This window comes from Panicum virgatum, chromosome 3N, assembly GCF_016808335.1.
Source record: "Panicum virgatum strain AP13 chromosome 3N, P.virgatum_v5, whole genome shotgun sequence".
In the NCBI taxonomy this organism is placed as follows: Eukaryota; Viridiplantae; Streptophyta; class Magnoliopsida; order Poales; family Poaceae; genus Panicum; species Panicum virgatum.
Genome location: NC_053147.1, coordinates 27619137 through 27636609, shown reverse-complemented (window position 1 = coordinate 27636609; position 17473 = coordinate 27619137). Strand labels below are relative to the sequence as shown.

Here is a 17473-nt window from a genome sequence, read left to right as displayed (position 1 = left end):
TATGTGTTCGAAGATTCGATGTAACGAATATTGTAGAAAAGATTTTGGCAACTAAACAGGTCCAGAAAAACTAATAAACTGGAAACGAGGACCAAGAAAGAAGCGAGCACATGGTGTGCCCAGAGCGGAAGCAGGGGAGGCGTTAACGCTGAGACGTCAAAGTTCAACTTCCTCCTGGTCTTCTCTCCCCAATATTAATCCGTCTCCGAGTGACCTCTGGATCTCCTGCCTCACAGAGTCCAGCAATGGCGGAGGAAGACTCGAGCAGGCGATGGCACGGGGAAGGCGAGCAGAGGAGGCAGGGTGGCTTCAAGACCATGCCCTTCATCTTAGGTGAAGTGTCTATCCTATCCTATCCACCCTACGCACCGATTTATCTCGGTTCTTGTCGGTCACATCAGCCATGCTCGGAGCTGAGCTTGAGATGTGCGCGATGCAGCCAACGATTTCTGCGACCGGTTCGCGACAGTCGGGTTCAACGCCAACCTGATCACGTACCTGACGCAGCAGCTGCGCCTGCCGCTCGTCGAGGCCTCCAACACGCTCACCAACTTCCATGGCCTCTCCAACCTCACCCCGCTCATCGGCGGCCTCATCGCCGACTCCTTCGCCGGCCGCTTCTGGACCATCGCGGCGGGGTCGGCCATCTACCAGCTCGGCATGCTCAGCCTGACCGTCTCCGCGCTGCTCCCGTCGCTCCGCCCGCCGCCCTGCGCGGCCGCGGCCGGGGCGGCGGACCGGGCCTGCGCCCGCGCGTCCGCCTGGACGCTGCTTGTCCTCCGCCTGTCGCTGCTCTGCACATCCGTCGGCACGGGCGGCCCGCGGCCGTGCGTCATGGCGTTCGGCGCAGACCAGCTTGAGCTCGACAGGCCGTGCCACGGCGAGGCCGGCGCGAGGCAGCAGCGGTGGAGCTTCTTCAACCTCTACTTCTTCGGCGTCGAGCTCGCCAAGCTGATCGCCATCACCCTGGTGGTGTACATCCAGGAGAACGTGGGGTGGGGGTGGGGATTCGGCGTCCCGACCATCGCCATGCTCGTCGCGGTCACCGCGTTCGTGTCGGGCTACCCTCTGTACGTCAAGATGGCTCCCGGGGGCAGCCCGTTGGCACGGCTGGCCCAGGTCGCCGTCGCCGCGTTCCGGAAGAGAAAGGTGGCCGTGCCGAGCGACCCCGGACACCTTTACCAAGACAAGGAGCTCGACGCCGGCATCTCCACTGCCGGCCGCCTGCTGCACACGAACCAACTCACGTAAGCCTCCCTAATCTGTTTCTACACTAACAATAGATTAGTTTTATCTTTGTGAACGCAAAGCTAAAATATAATACCTCCATGTGCGCCCTCTTCCTTTAGCTTTTTCGACCGTGCTGCCACCGTGACGCACGGCGACTTCAGCAGCAGCGGCGCCCCGCGGCCATGGCGGCTGTCCACGGTGCACCGTGTGGAGGAGCTCAAGTCGATCGTCCGCATGCTGCCCATCTGGGGCGCCGGGATCCTCCTGGTCACCTCGGCGTCCCACAACCACAGCTTCGCCATCCAGCAAGCGCGCACCATGGACCGGCGCGTCACGCCGCGCCTCGAGATCCCACCGGCCTCCATGCTCATCTTCTCGAACCTCGCCATGCTGGGCACCCTCGCGCTCTACGACCGGGTGCTGGTGCCCAGGCTGCGGCGCCTCACGGGGCGGCCCGCGGGCATCACGCACCTCCAGCGCACGGGCATCGGCCTCGCCATCAGCACGCTGAGCAACGCCGTGTCGGCAGTCGTGGAGGTGAGGAGGAAGCGGGCGGCGGCGAGGCACGGCCTCCTTGACAGCCCCGGTGCCACGGTGCCGATGAGCGTGCTCTGGATGGCGCCGCAGTACGCCATCCACGGGGTGGCCGACGCGTTCATGGACGTCGGACGCATGGAGTTCCTGTACGACCAGGCACCCGAGAGCATGAGGAGCTCCGCTGCGGCGCTCTACTGGCTGACCATGTCGGCCGGGAGCTACATGGGCACGCTGCTCGTGACGACGGTGCACGAGAGGACCAAAGGGGAAGGGCAATGGCTTCAGGACAACCTCAACAGAGGGAAGCTGGATCGATACTACTGGCTGGTTGTGACCCTGCAGGTGGTAAATTTGGTGTATTTCGTCATCTGTGCAAAGCTGTACACCTACAAGAAGTTGGAAATAGTAGACCAGGAGAGCACAGACGACACACATGAGAAGCATTTGGAGCTTCCACCGCTGAAAGAAAGCGATGAAAAAGACGTCGAGCTTCGGCCTCTGCTATCAGCTGATCTATGAGATTTTGCTGCCTTTCTTCAGTCTTCACTGAATGAGATCTTATAGAAGATTCAACGAAGGGATAATGACACAGCGAAATGAGGGGAACTTTGATTCCTTTTATGGAGAAAATGTTTTCTATCAAAAGGTGAGATGAGTTTCCTTTTTTGTCAGATTATTAGAAGAATTTAAGAGAGGATTAACCAGTAGAGTTGCACGGATGAGGGGGAAAAAAAGGAGGCACGCCGAAGAACTAAGCATCAAAATTTTAGCCCGTAAGCTAGTCTTGGTTGAAGTAGTTCTAAAACCCCAAACTATGGCTCATTTTCACAAGCATCTTTGATAGGTTATTTCTGCGGACGACTCTACAAGGTAGATAAGTTACACAGGCACCCCGAACGAATCAGTGAATCAAGGCAACTTATTTAGGGCACAAGGGAGACCAGGTGGCCTAGAGATACTTCCCCATGAATTGTCTAGCATGCCTAACCATATAACTACCAGTGGATGTAACAATCAGAATATCAGATAGCTACTAGCACCTCCGTTCTCCACTTGTCAATTCCTTTTAAAAAAAACTCCACTTGTCAATTCCAACATCGGCATATCCCCAACAGTCGGTCAACCTTATTATATGATAGCAATAATTATCAAAAGTATTATAGCATGAAAGTATTTGATGGAAAATCTATTAATATCATTTTTGCATGATACATCTAAAAAAGATGTGTATATTGGTCAATGGTCAAAATTTAAATCCAAATCTCTCAACATGAATGTTTTAATAATCTACTATTAGGAAGTGAGAGAGCATCGAACACCATAATAACTATGGAAACCTGCCTCGAATATGAACAGTCCAGGTTGACACAATGACACCTACCTTGGATAAAACCACAAACCCTGTTGTCACGTCAGCATAATACTACAGATCTGAACCATTCCCATTTACCAATGACAAATAGTATGCTTCAGATCCATTAACTTGCATATTTCACACTCGTATTTCATCTATGAACACAAACATCGATATGAACTCCAGATATAAAAAGGGCTCGGATATTTCTATTTCTGATCTATACTTAACCAAGAAAACATGATCTGGATGACCAAAGAAGCAATTGGGGCAAGCCCTGAAAGTGTGATAGCACTTGAGCAGAGTGAACAAATAAAACTGAGAAATGTATTGTAGAGGTAAAGAAGATCAATGGCGCCCGTTTCTTTCAAACAAAAGCCCTTGAGCAACTTCAATGAAAAGCTCTGAATCACGCTAGCTAGGGAGTTGTATTTGTTACCCAGCTAGGGAGTTGTATTTGTTACATTGCTTATCTATTCCAGAACATTCACCTAGCTATAATTGCTCTCCTCTTCTACATCAACAGGGCCAAAATTATTTGATGAGTTCACCTATCAAAGCTGTTCCACGTGGCAAAAATTCCCTACTTACTACATTAGCATGGTGAGATTTTCTCTTTCTGAAAATGTTGTGCCTAAAAAAAACTAGACACCAACATTCAATATTTTACAAAACCTGTTTGGTTTTGTGCTTTGCCAAGGAAAGACTCTATATCACCATGGAATAGAGAAAGCTGTTTGGCTAAAGCAAAACCACAACACATACCATCCACAGCAGCACTTAAGATACCCCCAGCATAGCCAGCACCTTCGCCGATTGGATATAATCCTCGCAATGATGTGCTTTCATATGTCTCTCCATGTCGTGAAATTTGCAAGGGAGAGCTCGTCCTAGTCTGCATGGTAGCAGATAAGCATGAGGTATGGGTTAATGATTAACAAGTGAGAATTATATAAAAGAGCACAACAACTTGCATACCTCCACACCATGAAGTAGGGCTTCACTAGAAACGAAGCCTGGCATCTGAAAACATAGCATTGCAAATGAATCAAGGCAGGTGGAGCTTAAAATCATTAGAAATAAAACCGAAATTTCATACCTCTCTGTCAATCATAATTATAGACTGTTGTAGAGCTTCAGTTATGTAAGGAGGGAATAGTTCATGAAGTTTGGATGGACGAACTCCTAACCTGTAGCTTGATGGTGGGAGAGTTGTAACTGTTAACAGATAATAACCAAGTTAGTGAAAGAAAACTGATTACTTACTACATAAGAAATATTAGCAACACCAGTACCTGACAATATGTTGCTAATAAAATCTGTGACACGCTGAGCCGGGACAACAAAATTCCCTCCACCCATCACAGCTGCTCTTCTTTCGAATTCTCTCTGTTTTTCAATGTGTAAAAAAAATTTTGTGAGCTTGGGAGAATTTTCCACTGTAATGCAGTAACAATGAAGAAAAGAAGTTGTGCAAAAAGTAAGGCAGGCAATGCCACATTTATGAGTACCTACCTTATATTCTAGTTCATAGGTGCACAACCATGGTAACTTTTAAGATACATGACAGCAATTGAAGGTGAAATTATTTTGCATTAATTACAGTTGAGCTGAATGAAAAAACCAGTCCATCTAATTGCTTAAGCTGATGATAGGATTATTTTGCATTAATTGTTGCATCATTTGTATAAAATTTTTACTTGAATAATTGAGTCTATATTTTAAACAATATATGGAAACAGCCCCCTGGATATAATTCCACAACAGAAGATTAACTAATCTAACTCCAGAATCAATCCTCCAATACCCTTTCAGAACAGCTAACACTTCAAAAGTAACAGATAGAATTGCATGACCGATAGGGATAGTTTATAATCATGTCATTCATTCATTCCTACCCAATTTGGATATGAAACTGCTACAAGCACAGCACGATTGAGTGACCAGGAATATTGCCCGCACCATGCATATCTAGTTGCGGACACTGCCTTTATATCTTAAGGTTTCTACTGATATGTTTCCATGTTCAAAAACAGAAATAACTGATTAAAACATGAGGACAAATCACTACATAGCAAAATAGAAAAAGGCCATTGCCATAGGGTAAGTTAAGCTTGGAGATTATATGGTACTAAAAAAACCAAAAAAAAAGAAAGCTCTTGTGACATACTCGCATTCCTGTCATAGTTGAAACACACAACCCTCCAACCCTCTTTGACTGATTTAACATGTTTACTTATGGAGCATGCAGGATTTGAAAACTTAGACATTACACAAGTTAGTTATTTGAATGGTTCTGTTGTTATCACAGAGAATTCCTGCAACAAGTACATGGAATTCAACGCCTGCAAGAGGACCATGGGATTGAAATGGTTTGGAATCATGAGATGATACAGTAACCACAAGAGCTGAGTTTGCCCACTTTGATGCACGCCGTGAGAATGACATGCCATTGATGCACAATTCTGATGGATCCGTGCTAGTTAGAACAACCTGCATGTATGTCTCAGATAGTTTAAGCCAATAGCATTCTAATACACAGTATGTCGCATGCGCGCGCGGTGGGGGTGGGTAGGAGGACTTACCTGCCCACCGGGGCACATGCAAAATGAGTAACAACTGCGACTCTGTTCAGCAATATCAAGCTCCTCTGCATGTTTTTCGCCAACAGATTTCACAATTTTGTAATCTGCCACAGGTATCCGCCCACGTCCTTTCTGTACTTCAGCAGCCAGTTCGGAGTACTGTGATTTGTGACAGTAGCAATATCATGCAACATATCAGAAGTTGTCAGCAATTCATGGAAATGTATTAAGATACTGCAGCCTTCAATCCACACATGCTATACCAACCAGATAAATAATTGACAATTTAAATCATGGTTTAATAAATCCACAATGTGTTGTCTAATTATTGTAAATGATGAATTCATTCCTTAAGTACACCACATGGTCCTTAGCCTGTAGTAGTATAGGGGAAAGGAATGAATCCAAGCTGCTATCTGTATTGCATAACTGGGTGGAAGACCTTGGAACAAGAGACAGTTTCTCTATTGTTTTCACTGATTACAAGCAGACTGCTCAGATGCATGCCACGCATAATCAGCTTTACTCTTTCCCTTTTGTAAATAGCCGTCTATGAGTTCAAGGATTGGTGCAACACTAAAGAAAATCAAATATATTTAACTTTCCCTAGACTGGTATCATCTGAAAAGAAGATGAATAGATGATCAGAATAAAGAAATAGGTCTTACTTGAATACTGTTTATCAGTTCTTGGGGATGCTCAATTCTTAAGCCGACCTGTAAGGAGAGAACCATTGATTTTTAGTTACATGAACTAAATCGGAAAGTAATTATAATTTAGTAGTTGCAAAGATACAGTGGCAACAGTTAGACATAATATCTCAAGGGGAACTATGCTGAACCACCTATGGCCCAGAGTTTGGTCAAATAAAATGAGATATAGGCATTACCAAGGAAGCTGCAAAAAACTGTATTATTATTATCCTTGCCCTTGAAGTCATATTGAGGTATGCTGGAGAGTAAAATAGGGAAGCAGGATACTGTTAAAATAAGAGAACATTCATAAACTATGGTGAAAGGTTCAGGGGCTCGTTAGTTTGTATCCACAGCACCAACAAGATGTCTATCTAAGTCATATGGTTCATTTGATTTGATTGATCAAGTAAACAAAACTGGTATAATATTAATATTTCTATTCCATCCAAAGAGTAAACAGACCTCCAATATCGAACCAAAACTTAGGAATGTGTGCACTTTCCTCCACAACAAGGACAGGTTTGGTACCCCTGTTGGTTATGAATTGGATGTGTGCTACACAATTTTCAATTTGACTGTCCGCAATGTCCACATCCCAGTGCACGTACCATCCAAGCAAGTTTTGCATTTGAAAAACATGGATTCATATTTTTCATTATAATTGGCTGCATGTGACCAGACACGACCAATATAGGCAATATCAACCTGGAACATGCTTTTAATAGCATAGAGAACTTACAGCAAAACTTTTGGGGCTCATGTCTACGTTATGCTGCTGAAGCATATTATATGTGTCACGAGCTGAGTGACCAACAGCCAATACAACTGCATCAAATGATAGTTTCTGGCTGCCAGAACCTGGCCGTAGTTCTGCATCAGAGACCGTGATTCCTTTTACCTGCCCATCTTCCACTATAAGGTCATCGACTCTAGCATTAAATCTTATGGTAACCTGTAGGCAAATGGAACATGATACATCAATACATGGCATCTTGCAGAATTTTTTAAAAAAAACTTAACAAAGACACAACTTACACCCAATTCTCTTAAGTGGTGCCTGAAATTTCTCAGAAGAGGAACAAGTTTATCGGTACCCAAGTGAGGTTTCCCATCAACTAAAATGTTTGGAGGGGCTCCAAAGTGAACAAATGTTTTCATAACCTGCAATCCAAGACCCATGGTTACTATATTAAACACACAAAATAGACACCTTTAAACTAGGATATTGCTTAAAAGAACTCTTATAATTTAGATGGCAATGTCTACAAACAGTACAAAATGCCCAATAAATCAGTTCCAAGGGACTTGAAAATAGAATTCGATACTTAAGTTCTCAGCTCTAATTCCATCAGTCAAGACTCAAGAGGCGCATCTCTGAAGAAAATAAATTGCAATGTTCACATTATAAAAGGTAGATGTGTCAGTAATTAAAAATAAAATCTGATTTGATAATTTTCTGTTGCTATACAAAGTCATGAGCTCGTGAACAATTGGAACATGACAGTGAACTTTTACACCAAACAATATCTGAGGTTAAGGTAGAGCAGGAAGATTCATGCTTGGACACCATGAAAACACAATGTGCTAATGAGAAAATGGATACGATAGATAAAGCAGGAAGATTCTCACAGCCTGAACACCATCAGTGTTTCTTCCTATCCTGGTCACGAGCTTCCCATCACTCCATGTACCTGCACCACCCTGCTATGATTAAGAACAGCAGATCAAGAATCGATGGCCTTAAGTTTTGAAGGAACATGAACACAGGATTTATTAATTGATCATTCATTCCAGTTGCCAAAGGGGTAACTGGCACTCCAAAACCATTCTCTGGGGCTGTCTGATGCCATAATTCCTAATTGTAATGATCATTAGGCTAAGAAGCCTATTAAAATTCAGATAATGCATTCTTAACATGTGCCCAGGCACGTTCTCTAAAGAAAATGCAGATAATGCATAAAAAAGATCTCGATTAATCATAAAAGTTCACAATCTGCTCATATTTTTCATTATGAGTTAGCTTTTAACTGTATTTAAATAATTTTGTGATATAATATGTGTATGAAAATGAATCCACCAAATGGAAAGGTTATTACAGATTATTTTCTTCATAATTCATCCAGTTCACAAGAAACATATTTTCTTCATAATTCTTCCAGTTCACAAGAAACATACTTAAATGATCCTGATGCAGATAAAGTCTAAATGTATCGTCCTACAATTTTTTCACATTATGACTAGGATAAACAACTCATTTTCAATATACCAAATGAACAAATTATCTAGTCCAATATTGCAAAACACAGGTATCTCACATCGCTGATCATTTTGTGATGTCTTAGTTCAAAATAGGAATCAATAAAATACCTCGCCAAAGCAAAAGTTGCTCTCTGATTGTAGGATTCGTCTAACTGCAAGGGCCCCAATGTCACGCCCTCTTTGTTCAACAGGCTGACCACGCTCCAATAAGGTAACTTCCGCACCAAGCTCACCTAGCACAAGGGAAGCAAACAAGCCAGATGGTCCACTTCCTATAACTGCCACTCTTGGCTTCTTATCTTGAGGACAGATCGAACCATTATGAGTATCCTTGATTCCAAGTTCATTATCATAACCTTTGCTGCTAGCATTGAGCATGCTGACCAAATCAGATGCTAACTTCTCTTTAGGCATGTATTCTACAACTCCAAGTTTGGGCTCCAACCAAGCAATAAAATCCCATGCCCTTGGCTCCATATCAAGAAGCTTCTTAACATCCATATCAACAGTATAAGTGAACTGAGGTTCTTTCAAAACCTGTAGATGTAAAACATGTTTTTCATTCAATGGTATGAATAAATATCTCCATTTCTCGCACTGGTAAAAGTAAATATAGTTACAAAAGCTATGCAGATGAACCCATTCTTGTAAGACCGAGTGTGTACCCAAATATATCTACGATAACTACACTGGCAAACCAGTTCATTGGAGAGCAGATTTCACAAAATATCACCGCTATGGCAGAACCTCATAGATTCTCTAACACTATATTATCATCACTACTGCACTCCACAATTTATATTATGGGGCTGTCCAGAATGGTTGGGTATATAAATAAAAATATATAAAAGGTCGCCCTCTAGTATGAGTTTGGAGCGTGGAACCCTAAACAAAAATGCTAACAACTTAAACTCTGGAGAGGTTTGGTGAAGCTCACTATATTTTTTTCTTAACATCATGTATATTTTTTCCCAATGTAATACAATTAATCTGAATTATTTTAGCAGTTTCAACATCAAGCATGTCCAATATTAACTAAGATAGAGATTATATCAATCCATGAAGAACCTTCCGTGCATCGAATGACTTGCGGATAACAGTGAAGGCCTCATCAGGGAGCATAGAAGCAACCTGCAGCACAGATGAACCAATTAGAGACATGTAATCATAGGAAAAGTCTCAACCACAATAACAGCATAAAAGATGAATGCAGTTCTATGAAATAATGAAATAGCAGAGCAGATCCAAGCAAGCGCAATGTTTGTTGTTGTCTTAAAACATGCAGATGTTAACTCGATTGTGAACCCTACCTTAGGCCGCCCTCACCTCAATATCCACAACTATAAATAATTCAAACCATGTAAAAAAGAAGGTTCAGTAACACAGGTATGGTGCAACTGGCTACGAGGACTAAAGATCAGGCTAAACTGACACCAGGCTTTTTCCGAAAAGCCAAAACGAAACAAATTGTCTATCATGAAAAACTGCATTTACTCGAAAACAGAGCTTACCAACAACTTCAGGGAACAGGGATTGTGCTGATGCCAAGATAGGTGAGGATCATGTTAACTAAATGGCACTAACCAGGTTAAGGTACACTTCTATCGGTGATAAAGATTTTAGCGGCGCCGGAGTGCATTAGGCCAACGATTCAACGCATCAGACCTTTGTTTCACCGCCCTTGGCGATTCACTAAAAAAACGCAATTACACGGCATTTCAAATTACATTATTCCATCGATTTCGACCGGTGATCGATCAGCATACCGGGAACTTGATGGCTTTGGCGATGGCCTGGAGAAGCGGCAGGGAGATGCCGGTGAAGTCCTTGCCGGGGTCGTCGCGGGCGGGGACGGCGAGCTTGGAGAGCCGCCAGTACCCGGACTCCCGCCCCTCGCTGCCCTCCACCGGGGCGGCCTGGCGGAGCAGCTCCTTGTGGCGCCGGTCCAGCCGCTTCTTCTCCGACGGGTACCTCCGCTTCCCCGTGCGCTTCGCGCAGCGCATCGCGGCGCCGCACCCGCACCGGCGCGGCCGCGGGAACGAGCTGGTCGCGGCGTGGAGGAGGCCGCGGCTAGGGCTCGCGCGCAGCGGGTGGGTTGGCGGGAGGGAGAAGGGTGAGAGCCTGGGGCCCGAGGCGGAGGCGGAGGCCGCGGTGGCGGTGGCGAACCCCAGCGCCATGGCGGGCGAGAGCGCGGGCGCCCCTGCGGATAAGAGTGGGTTTTAGACGAGGGGTTTATTGGGGATTTGGGGTGGGGGTCTTTTTGTACGAATCGATGAGTTTGATCGCCTAACGGTTATTTTTTCTCAAAATTATTCAAAGCAAGTAAGAATAGGGGTGTTGATTGGTGATCGTGCTCCTCCAACTCTTTTTTATTTAAAATTTTGTAATATTTTTTTAATTTAAAGTAGTACAAAATTTTAAAATTAAAAGGATTGGAGGTGCACTGAGGGTCACCAATTTGCACCTATAAGTGAGAATTCAAAATGTGTCCTTCAATAGGAGATTGGAGATCTGAATCAAATCATTGATCTTAATCCGCTTTTTAATTGTGTTCTTCTGTTAAAGGATGTGCGGGTTCATTGTCATGGACTGCTCATGGGTGACAGGGTAAGTGGATGTTTTTGAAACAAAAATAGAAGGTTTGTTCCTCGGTCGGCCATGCTTGCTTCAGCGAGAGCTTATGGCCCAACACACATTCCCCCTTCTTAATTGTGCAGGTACATTGTGGAAGCTCTTGAAAACAAGAAATGGCATGGTCCTCAATAGTAAAACCGCAGTCCTAGCGTCAGATGCAATCACATACAAGATGATGGCTCTCTTCAAGTTACGGAAGTCACTATTCAAGGACGACGTTCCAAATGTGGAGCATATCTACAATGAAGTGGTAAACTGATGGTGGAGACTGAGAGCATCCTGGTACACATTTTGTTTGCTCTGTCTCTGCGTGCGTGCGTTGTACTTCTGTTGGAGTCATCGAGTGTCCTTCGACTGAGTCGAGATTTGGAGATGTTTGCGCTCGCGGCGTCGAGCTGCCCTTGGTCTCCATCTCGGATTGTAATCGTCTCTTTTAAACTTTCAATAAAAAGCTGGGATTGTAGGTTTCTGTTATGCTTTCAATAGAAAAACAATGCTGTGGGCACTTGGCCTCTGAGGCTTTGATCAAAAAAGAACACATCGGAGAAATCGATGGGCGAACTATCCACATAGAAATAGGAAGCATATTCTATATATTAACTTATCAGTAAAAAACTGTTTGGGTTACATAGCTCAGTTCGAGTACCTGTTTCCCCTCGTCAACGGTTACATTTTCCAGCTCCGCAGGTTTTACACTCAACTCAAGACAGAGGAGGTGGCTAGGTGAGTACCAAGAACTCAGACTACATAGCAGGACAAACCGCATCAGTTGAAGTCCAACTTGACGAACAACATTTCACCAGTCTCCACTACAAACCTTCGACAAACTCCAGTTACCTCAGGCCGAGTGCACACGAAGTCTGAAAGTCTATTTCCACTGTTAGCAAGCAGCAGCACACGATTCTGAACTATCTAGCTGCTCAGTCACCACAACACTGCACTGACCCCATGATTCAGTTCACAAGGTGAGGGCTGACACTCTTGAAAGGAAGTGTGCAGGAGTAAGTCACATATCTGACACCGTCAAGGAGAACGACAACAAATATCCTGGAGAGGGGTTTTGGTGACACTCTTGGATCACCATCCCCATTGCCAGCCTCCCTGGGATCAGCTAGCACAGAGACGATAACTGAAGATGCTGGCTTGCTATCAGGTACCTTGCTGCTTTCAGAAGTGCTGTTAAAAGCCCGAGGCTCAGTGTTGTTCGCCGTTTTTCCAGTGAGTGGAATCGCCTCGTTGTACATGATCCTCCTGTTTTTCAGCTTGCCACCATATGCAGGAACAGGTTTTGGAATTTTCTGGGTAGCATTGACACTCGAGGAGTTGACAGTTGGAGAAGCAGGTATAATGCCACCAGATTTGGCAGAAGCTGCGGAAATGTCGAACTGGAACACCTCGCTACACATTCCTGAGTTCAAAATTGGTCCTGAAAATAGTTATATAGAAATCACAGGGTAAGACACTATGGACAAGCACTCAAGGAGTATCAATTCTCAATCAGTGGGAGATTCTGACAAGAAATGCCTGCCTAAAGATCCGGGATGCCTACCAAATATTACTACAAAATGGACACAAATTTCATCTTTGAGAGAGTTCCGATTTGTTGCCTCTTTGCTTATGCAATCAATTTTGCGAGCATAGGCTGCCTCTTTGCTTATGCAATCAATTTTGCGAGCATAGGCTGCAAATTTAATTTGGTACCGTTTGCAACCTCAGAAATGGGTGGAGAACAAAAGCATGGATCAACATACAAAGATCACCCTATCCAAGTTGAAATTCCCTTACTGCCATTGTAGAGATCAACACATACATGACCACAGAATAAATTAAGCATTAACAACACCTGAGTTCATTGGCATGTCTATCACAATTATTGATACTTCCCCCATGAACAGGAACAATACAACTGTTATTTACTAAGCTAGCACTTTGGTGATTTCTATAAGGAAGAGACCTTGAGTATGGACATAGTTCGCTTCTCCCTAGGAGCTACCATGTCATATTACCAGCTGGCAACTTTAAATAACTTCATTCCCAATCTAACCTGCTCGCTGCTTCCATGCTTTTCTACAGGTCACTTGATTGTATTTACATTTAGACTAGTATTTTCACTTAGCGAAGTCTTAAATTTTATGTTGTACATCTGGAGATGATTGGATTATTATTCAAATATATTGCCGCATACCCTTTGTAACAAATGCAAGAATCATTTACAATTACCACATTACATAAGAGGATGTATGAATGCTACAGATGACGACAAAAGAATTTCATGAATGCAGTACTACATATAAACAGATATTGCTAAACAAATTAAACATTGACGTGCTTACCTTCCATTCCTTCACGGAACCACTGTGGCAGTGGTGCACCTGGCGGGAACGTTTCCTTTGAATCCGTATCCTTTCCAGGTGGTGACAGATAGCGAGCTATAGCAACACTAGTCTCCTTGTGATCTTTAACTGACTGACCATTTGAGGTCCTATGTGCCACTGCTTTCTCACTTGCAAGAACAGAATGGATAATCAAGTTACCATTGATCTTAACATGTTTTCCATTCCTCGGCACATATAACAAAGCAGGCAAGATTTCACTTGAGTTATGAGCAGGATGATGCTTCTGCCCTGCTCCATCGGCATTCCCAGCCATCCCAGGATCAGTATCGATCATGTCGCTACTGTTTAAACCGCCTTTAGGTCCTTTCCCATGGTTACTGACACTAAACACCCTAGCATCAGAGTGGCCAAAATTTCCAAATATCACATCGTTGCTCCTGCCACTCATTCCGAAACTATGATTGAACCCCGGAACAAAAGCACCAAAGACAAGCGCAACAAACAGCAAGCCAAGAAGACTAACACTTGCCACCTTCTTGGTCTTGGTCTTACTCTTGTTCTCCACAGCCTTCTTGACCTCCGTTTTTTTGGATACCTTCGCTGCTGCCGCTGTTTGCTGTGGCTTCAACCGCGGGATAGGCACAAGTGGGACATGGGACCCATGAGGCCGCACTGCATACCCAGGAACCCACGGGAAATGAATGCCTGGTAGCGGCGGCGGTGGATACAACCCTGGTGGCGGGCCACTCACCCCACCACCACCAAGCTGCTGCCGAAGCGTGGCGTTCTCGGCCACAATGAAGGAGATCTTAGAATTGAGGTCGTTTATCACCGAGTGCATCGACTTCACCTTCTCCTCCAGCTCCTCGACGTACCGCTTCTTCCTCTGCCGAGACAGCTGCGCGCTCTCGCGGTTCCGCATCAGACGCGCAGTCCGGCGCTTGTCCTCTTCCTCGCCGCCCGCGCCCCTCTCGTCGGAGTCCTCCGCGGCGGCCCGCGACGCCGAAGCCGACGCAGAGGCAGACGGGGAAAGCTCTCTATCGCCGGATCGGCGGCACTTGGCCCCGTCCGAGCTCGCTCCTGGGCTCGCCTGCTTCCGCTTGAGGCTCCAGTTCAGGGCTGCGCCGCTCCTTCCCTCGTCCGAGTCGTCGTGCTTCACCTCGCGGTCGCCGGCGTTGGCCACGGCAGAGTTGGCGGCGGAGGTGGCCGGGGAGGCGGAGGTGGACGCGGCGGGGCCGGATCCGGCTGCGGAGCCCTCGCCGGAGTCGTCGCCTTCGCCGCCGCGGTCCGGGGACCGGAGGAGGAAGTCGTCGACGGAGAAATCGACAGGCAGGTCGAAGTCGAGGCCGTCGTCGCCGGCGAATTCGCCGAGCGGGAGGTCGCCGCCGGCGAGGGGGAGGTCCGGGTCGAAGAGGTGCGCCGGGTAGTGGCGGAGGTCGAACGGGGAGGGGTCGAGGAGCGCCGGCTCCGCCATGGCTGATGCCGCGCCCCGAGGAACAGGACGGGGGGAGAGGTGGGGTTCGCTCTAGGGTTTTGGCATGGAAGTCGAGGTGGAGGCACGGGAGGAAGGAGCGGAATTTTGGAATGGAAGTCACGAGAGCGAGTGCGGACGGAGTCCGGGGGGGTCGACGACGGGCTCGTGCTCGGGACGTGCCGGTCCTCCCTACCGCGTAGCTTCCCGGAACGTATCCATTCGTCCCGATGACAGGTGGGTCCGACCGTCTATTTGGGCCCGCATGTCATCGGCTCGTCTAGTATACGTGGTCGACGTGACTGCGTCGATACCGACCAGATCTGGGCTCGCCACTGTTGGCGTGCTAAAAGCGCCGGGGCATGAGTAACGGGGAAGTTAAGACGCCTAGGACTTGTGTGCGCTGGCGTGTGGGGCCACGGACCCGCTAGTTTTGGGTGCGGAGGCCGCGGGTAAGGATAAAACGAGTTAGAAAAGTTACAGGGTCTGTTCGGGAAGGTTCTGGTGGTCTGCGGTAGGTGAGTGGTGCAGCGAATGTGACGATTTCGGATAGAATTTTTAGGCTCTGTGTTAGATAAAAACGTAAAATGCAAAATTTTATAAATCATTTGTATGGTGTATTAAATATAATCAAAAAATAAATCGTATTACACAAATAGACTGTAAATTGTGAGACAAATCTAATGAGTCCAATTAGAACGTGATTAGACATTAAAATACTACAGTAATGCTACAGTAAACATGCTCTAATAATGTATTAATTAGGCTCATTAGATTCGTCTCGTAGTTTACAGACGAGATTTGTAATTAGTTTTGTAATTAGTCTACATTTAATATTTTAAATATTGAAAAAAAAATCCAAAAATCCAAAAATATAAAATACAAAGTGATCTAAACAAAGCCACTATTTTTTTCTGGTAAGCTTCTTGCTTCCCATGTGGATCCTCCGGTATTACTTTCATTTGCCGATTTGCATACTAGCTTTTTTCTGAAAACTAACCGATTTGCGTAATTAAGATGGATTCCGGTAGCCAATTGATTAGCAGGTGGCCGCCGGTTGTCTGCTCTGGAGTTGGATCTTGTAGCTACGGTGCGTCTGAATTTTTTGTCCTGTTATGGGTAGTTTTTAGGATCCTGATTTGCAAAACATCACCGTTCCCTTCTGCTTGCCGCCCTCTAATAGATTAATATCATAAATCTGGCCTGCATCCAATATACTATTTTCTCCCTCACAAATTATCACTCTCTCCGTTCCAAATTATAGATCGTTTTGGCAAATTTAGATACATAAATTTTTTCATGCATCCAATATACTATTTTTTTTCATGTATCCAGACACAGTGTTTAGAGGCTCTCGCGGGCTGAGCGGCTAGCGGAGTGTGCTCTCAGGCAGCCAGCCCGGGTTCGAATCTCGCCGCCTCCTTCTTAGTGCAATGCGGGGTGGCTGTCTGCTTCTTCCCGTTTGGTTTTTTTTCCAGACATAGTATTTATCTAGATGCATAGAAAAAAATATGTATTTAGATTTTACCAAAAACGATTTATAATTTGGAACGGAGGAAGTAGCCGTTTTGGATTTTCAAGATAATTATATTATGCATATAGGCATAACATTTGCCGATAAATAATTGTACATAGTCTCTACTCTGAAGTCTGGAAGGCTATTCAATTCTCCAGGACATGCATATCAGGCCTATTAAGAATATTTTTTTAATGCTTATAACCAAGCGCAGGCAGACACTCTGAAATTGCACGGTGCTAACTGCTACTTAGGAATAATCAGTGACTGCAAAGGGCTTATATGAAAAAACGCGCACTTCACTTCCTCTGCGGGCCCAAGTTGAAGTAAGGATATTCACTTGAATATCCATTACTTTTTACAAAAATTTTGAAGATATTATATTTCTCAAGTATATAAAAAAATGGAAAATGAACACCACAACAGCATGATAGGCTCGAAATGTAGTGTTAATTGATGCATGACAGTTTTTCCTTGCCTCCGCTGCGGCTAGCTGCAGCTCAGCGATGAGCGCACTAGCATGTGCAGGCGCGCGATGACAGTGCCTCATTTTCAAATTTGTCGTTGTTCCAAAATTCAGTTATGCTTTTCACTTATTGTATGTAATATCAATTCCATAAGTCAAAAAAACTTGCTAAATATAATTGGTAGTACTGCTACATAGTGTACAGTTAGTGTTAATTGATGCTATAATCAATTAGACATATCAAAAACTAAATTTAAGCTAGGATTTAACTGTCAAAAAAATATTTTTCAAAATTTGGAATACCCACATTTGAAATCCTAGACCCGCCCCTGCGGTGGAAAGTATGCATATCGGAGTATCGGACTATGGCTTCACCTTCCTGTCTTGGAT

General features: G+C 45.0%; 3 protein-coding genes across 6 annotated transcripts; 1 reads left to right on the top strand and 2 right to left on the bottom strand.

Moving 5' to 3' along the window:
• Nucleotides 1-109: 109 nt before the first annotated feature.
• Nucleotides 110-2344, top strand: LOC120665478 (protein NRT1/ PTR FAMILY 3.1-like). The gene is made up of 3 exons (XM_039945056.1): nt 110-333; nt 440-1247; nt 1350-2344. The coding sequence occupies exons 1-3, from the start codon at nt 246-248 to the stop codon at nt 2284-2286; spliced, it is 1833 nt and encodes a 610-aa protein (XP_039800990.1). The 5' UTR covers nt 110-245; the 3' UTR covers nt 2287-2344.
• A 1121-nt stretch (nt 2345-3465) lies between these two features.
• On the bottom strand, nt 3466-10879 carry LOC120665477 (uncharacterized protein Cbei_0202-like). 4 transcript variants are annotated; one of them, XM_039945053.1, is made up of 14 exons: nt 10427-10568; nt 10245-10352; nt 9729-9791; nt 8769-9197; nt 8031-8102; nt 7437-7562; nt 7141-7353; nt 6375-6422; nt 5707-5865; nt 5453-5614; nt 4417-4510; nt 4221-4339; nt 4100-4144; nt 3483-4016 (listed from the first exon to the last, which is right to left on the bottom strand). In XM_039945053.1, the coding sequence occupies exons 3-14, from the start codon at nt 9780-9782 to the stop codon at nt 3780-3782; spliced, it is 1758 nt and encodes a 585-aa protein (XP_039800987.1). In that variant the 5' UTR covers nt 9783-9791; nt 10245-10352; nt 10427-10568; the 3' UTR covers nt 3483-3779. The 4 variants fall into 4 exon arrangements, 2 of the variants coding, with proteins under 2 accessions (XP_039800987.1, XP_039800986.1); XR_005671178.1 differs by lacking the exon at nt 10245-10352 and having other exon boundaries at nt 3466-4016; nt 5544-5614; nt 10427-10879; XR_005671179.1 differs by having other exon boundaries at nt 3466-4016; nt 4417-5614; nt 8031-8092; nt 10427-10726.
• A 985-nt stretch (nt 10880-11864) lies between these two features.
• On the bottom strand, nt 11865-15236 carry LOC120665476 (bZIP transcription factor 39-like). The gene is made up of 2 exons (XM_039945051.1): nt 13628-15236; nt 11865-12720 (listed from the first exon to the last, which is right to left on the bottom strand). The coding sequence occupies exons 1-2, from the start codon at nt 15102-15104 to the stop codon at nt 12248-12250; spliced, it is 1950 nt and encodes a 649-aa protein (XP_039800985.1). The 5' UTR covers nt 15105-15236; the 3' UTR covers nt 11865-12247.
• Nucleotides 15237-17473: the final 2237 nt, after the last annotated feature.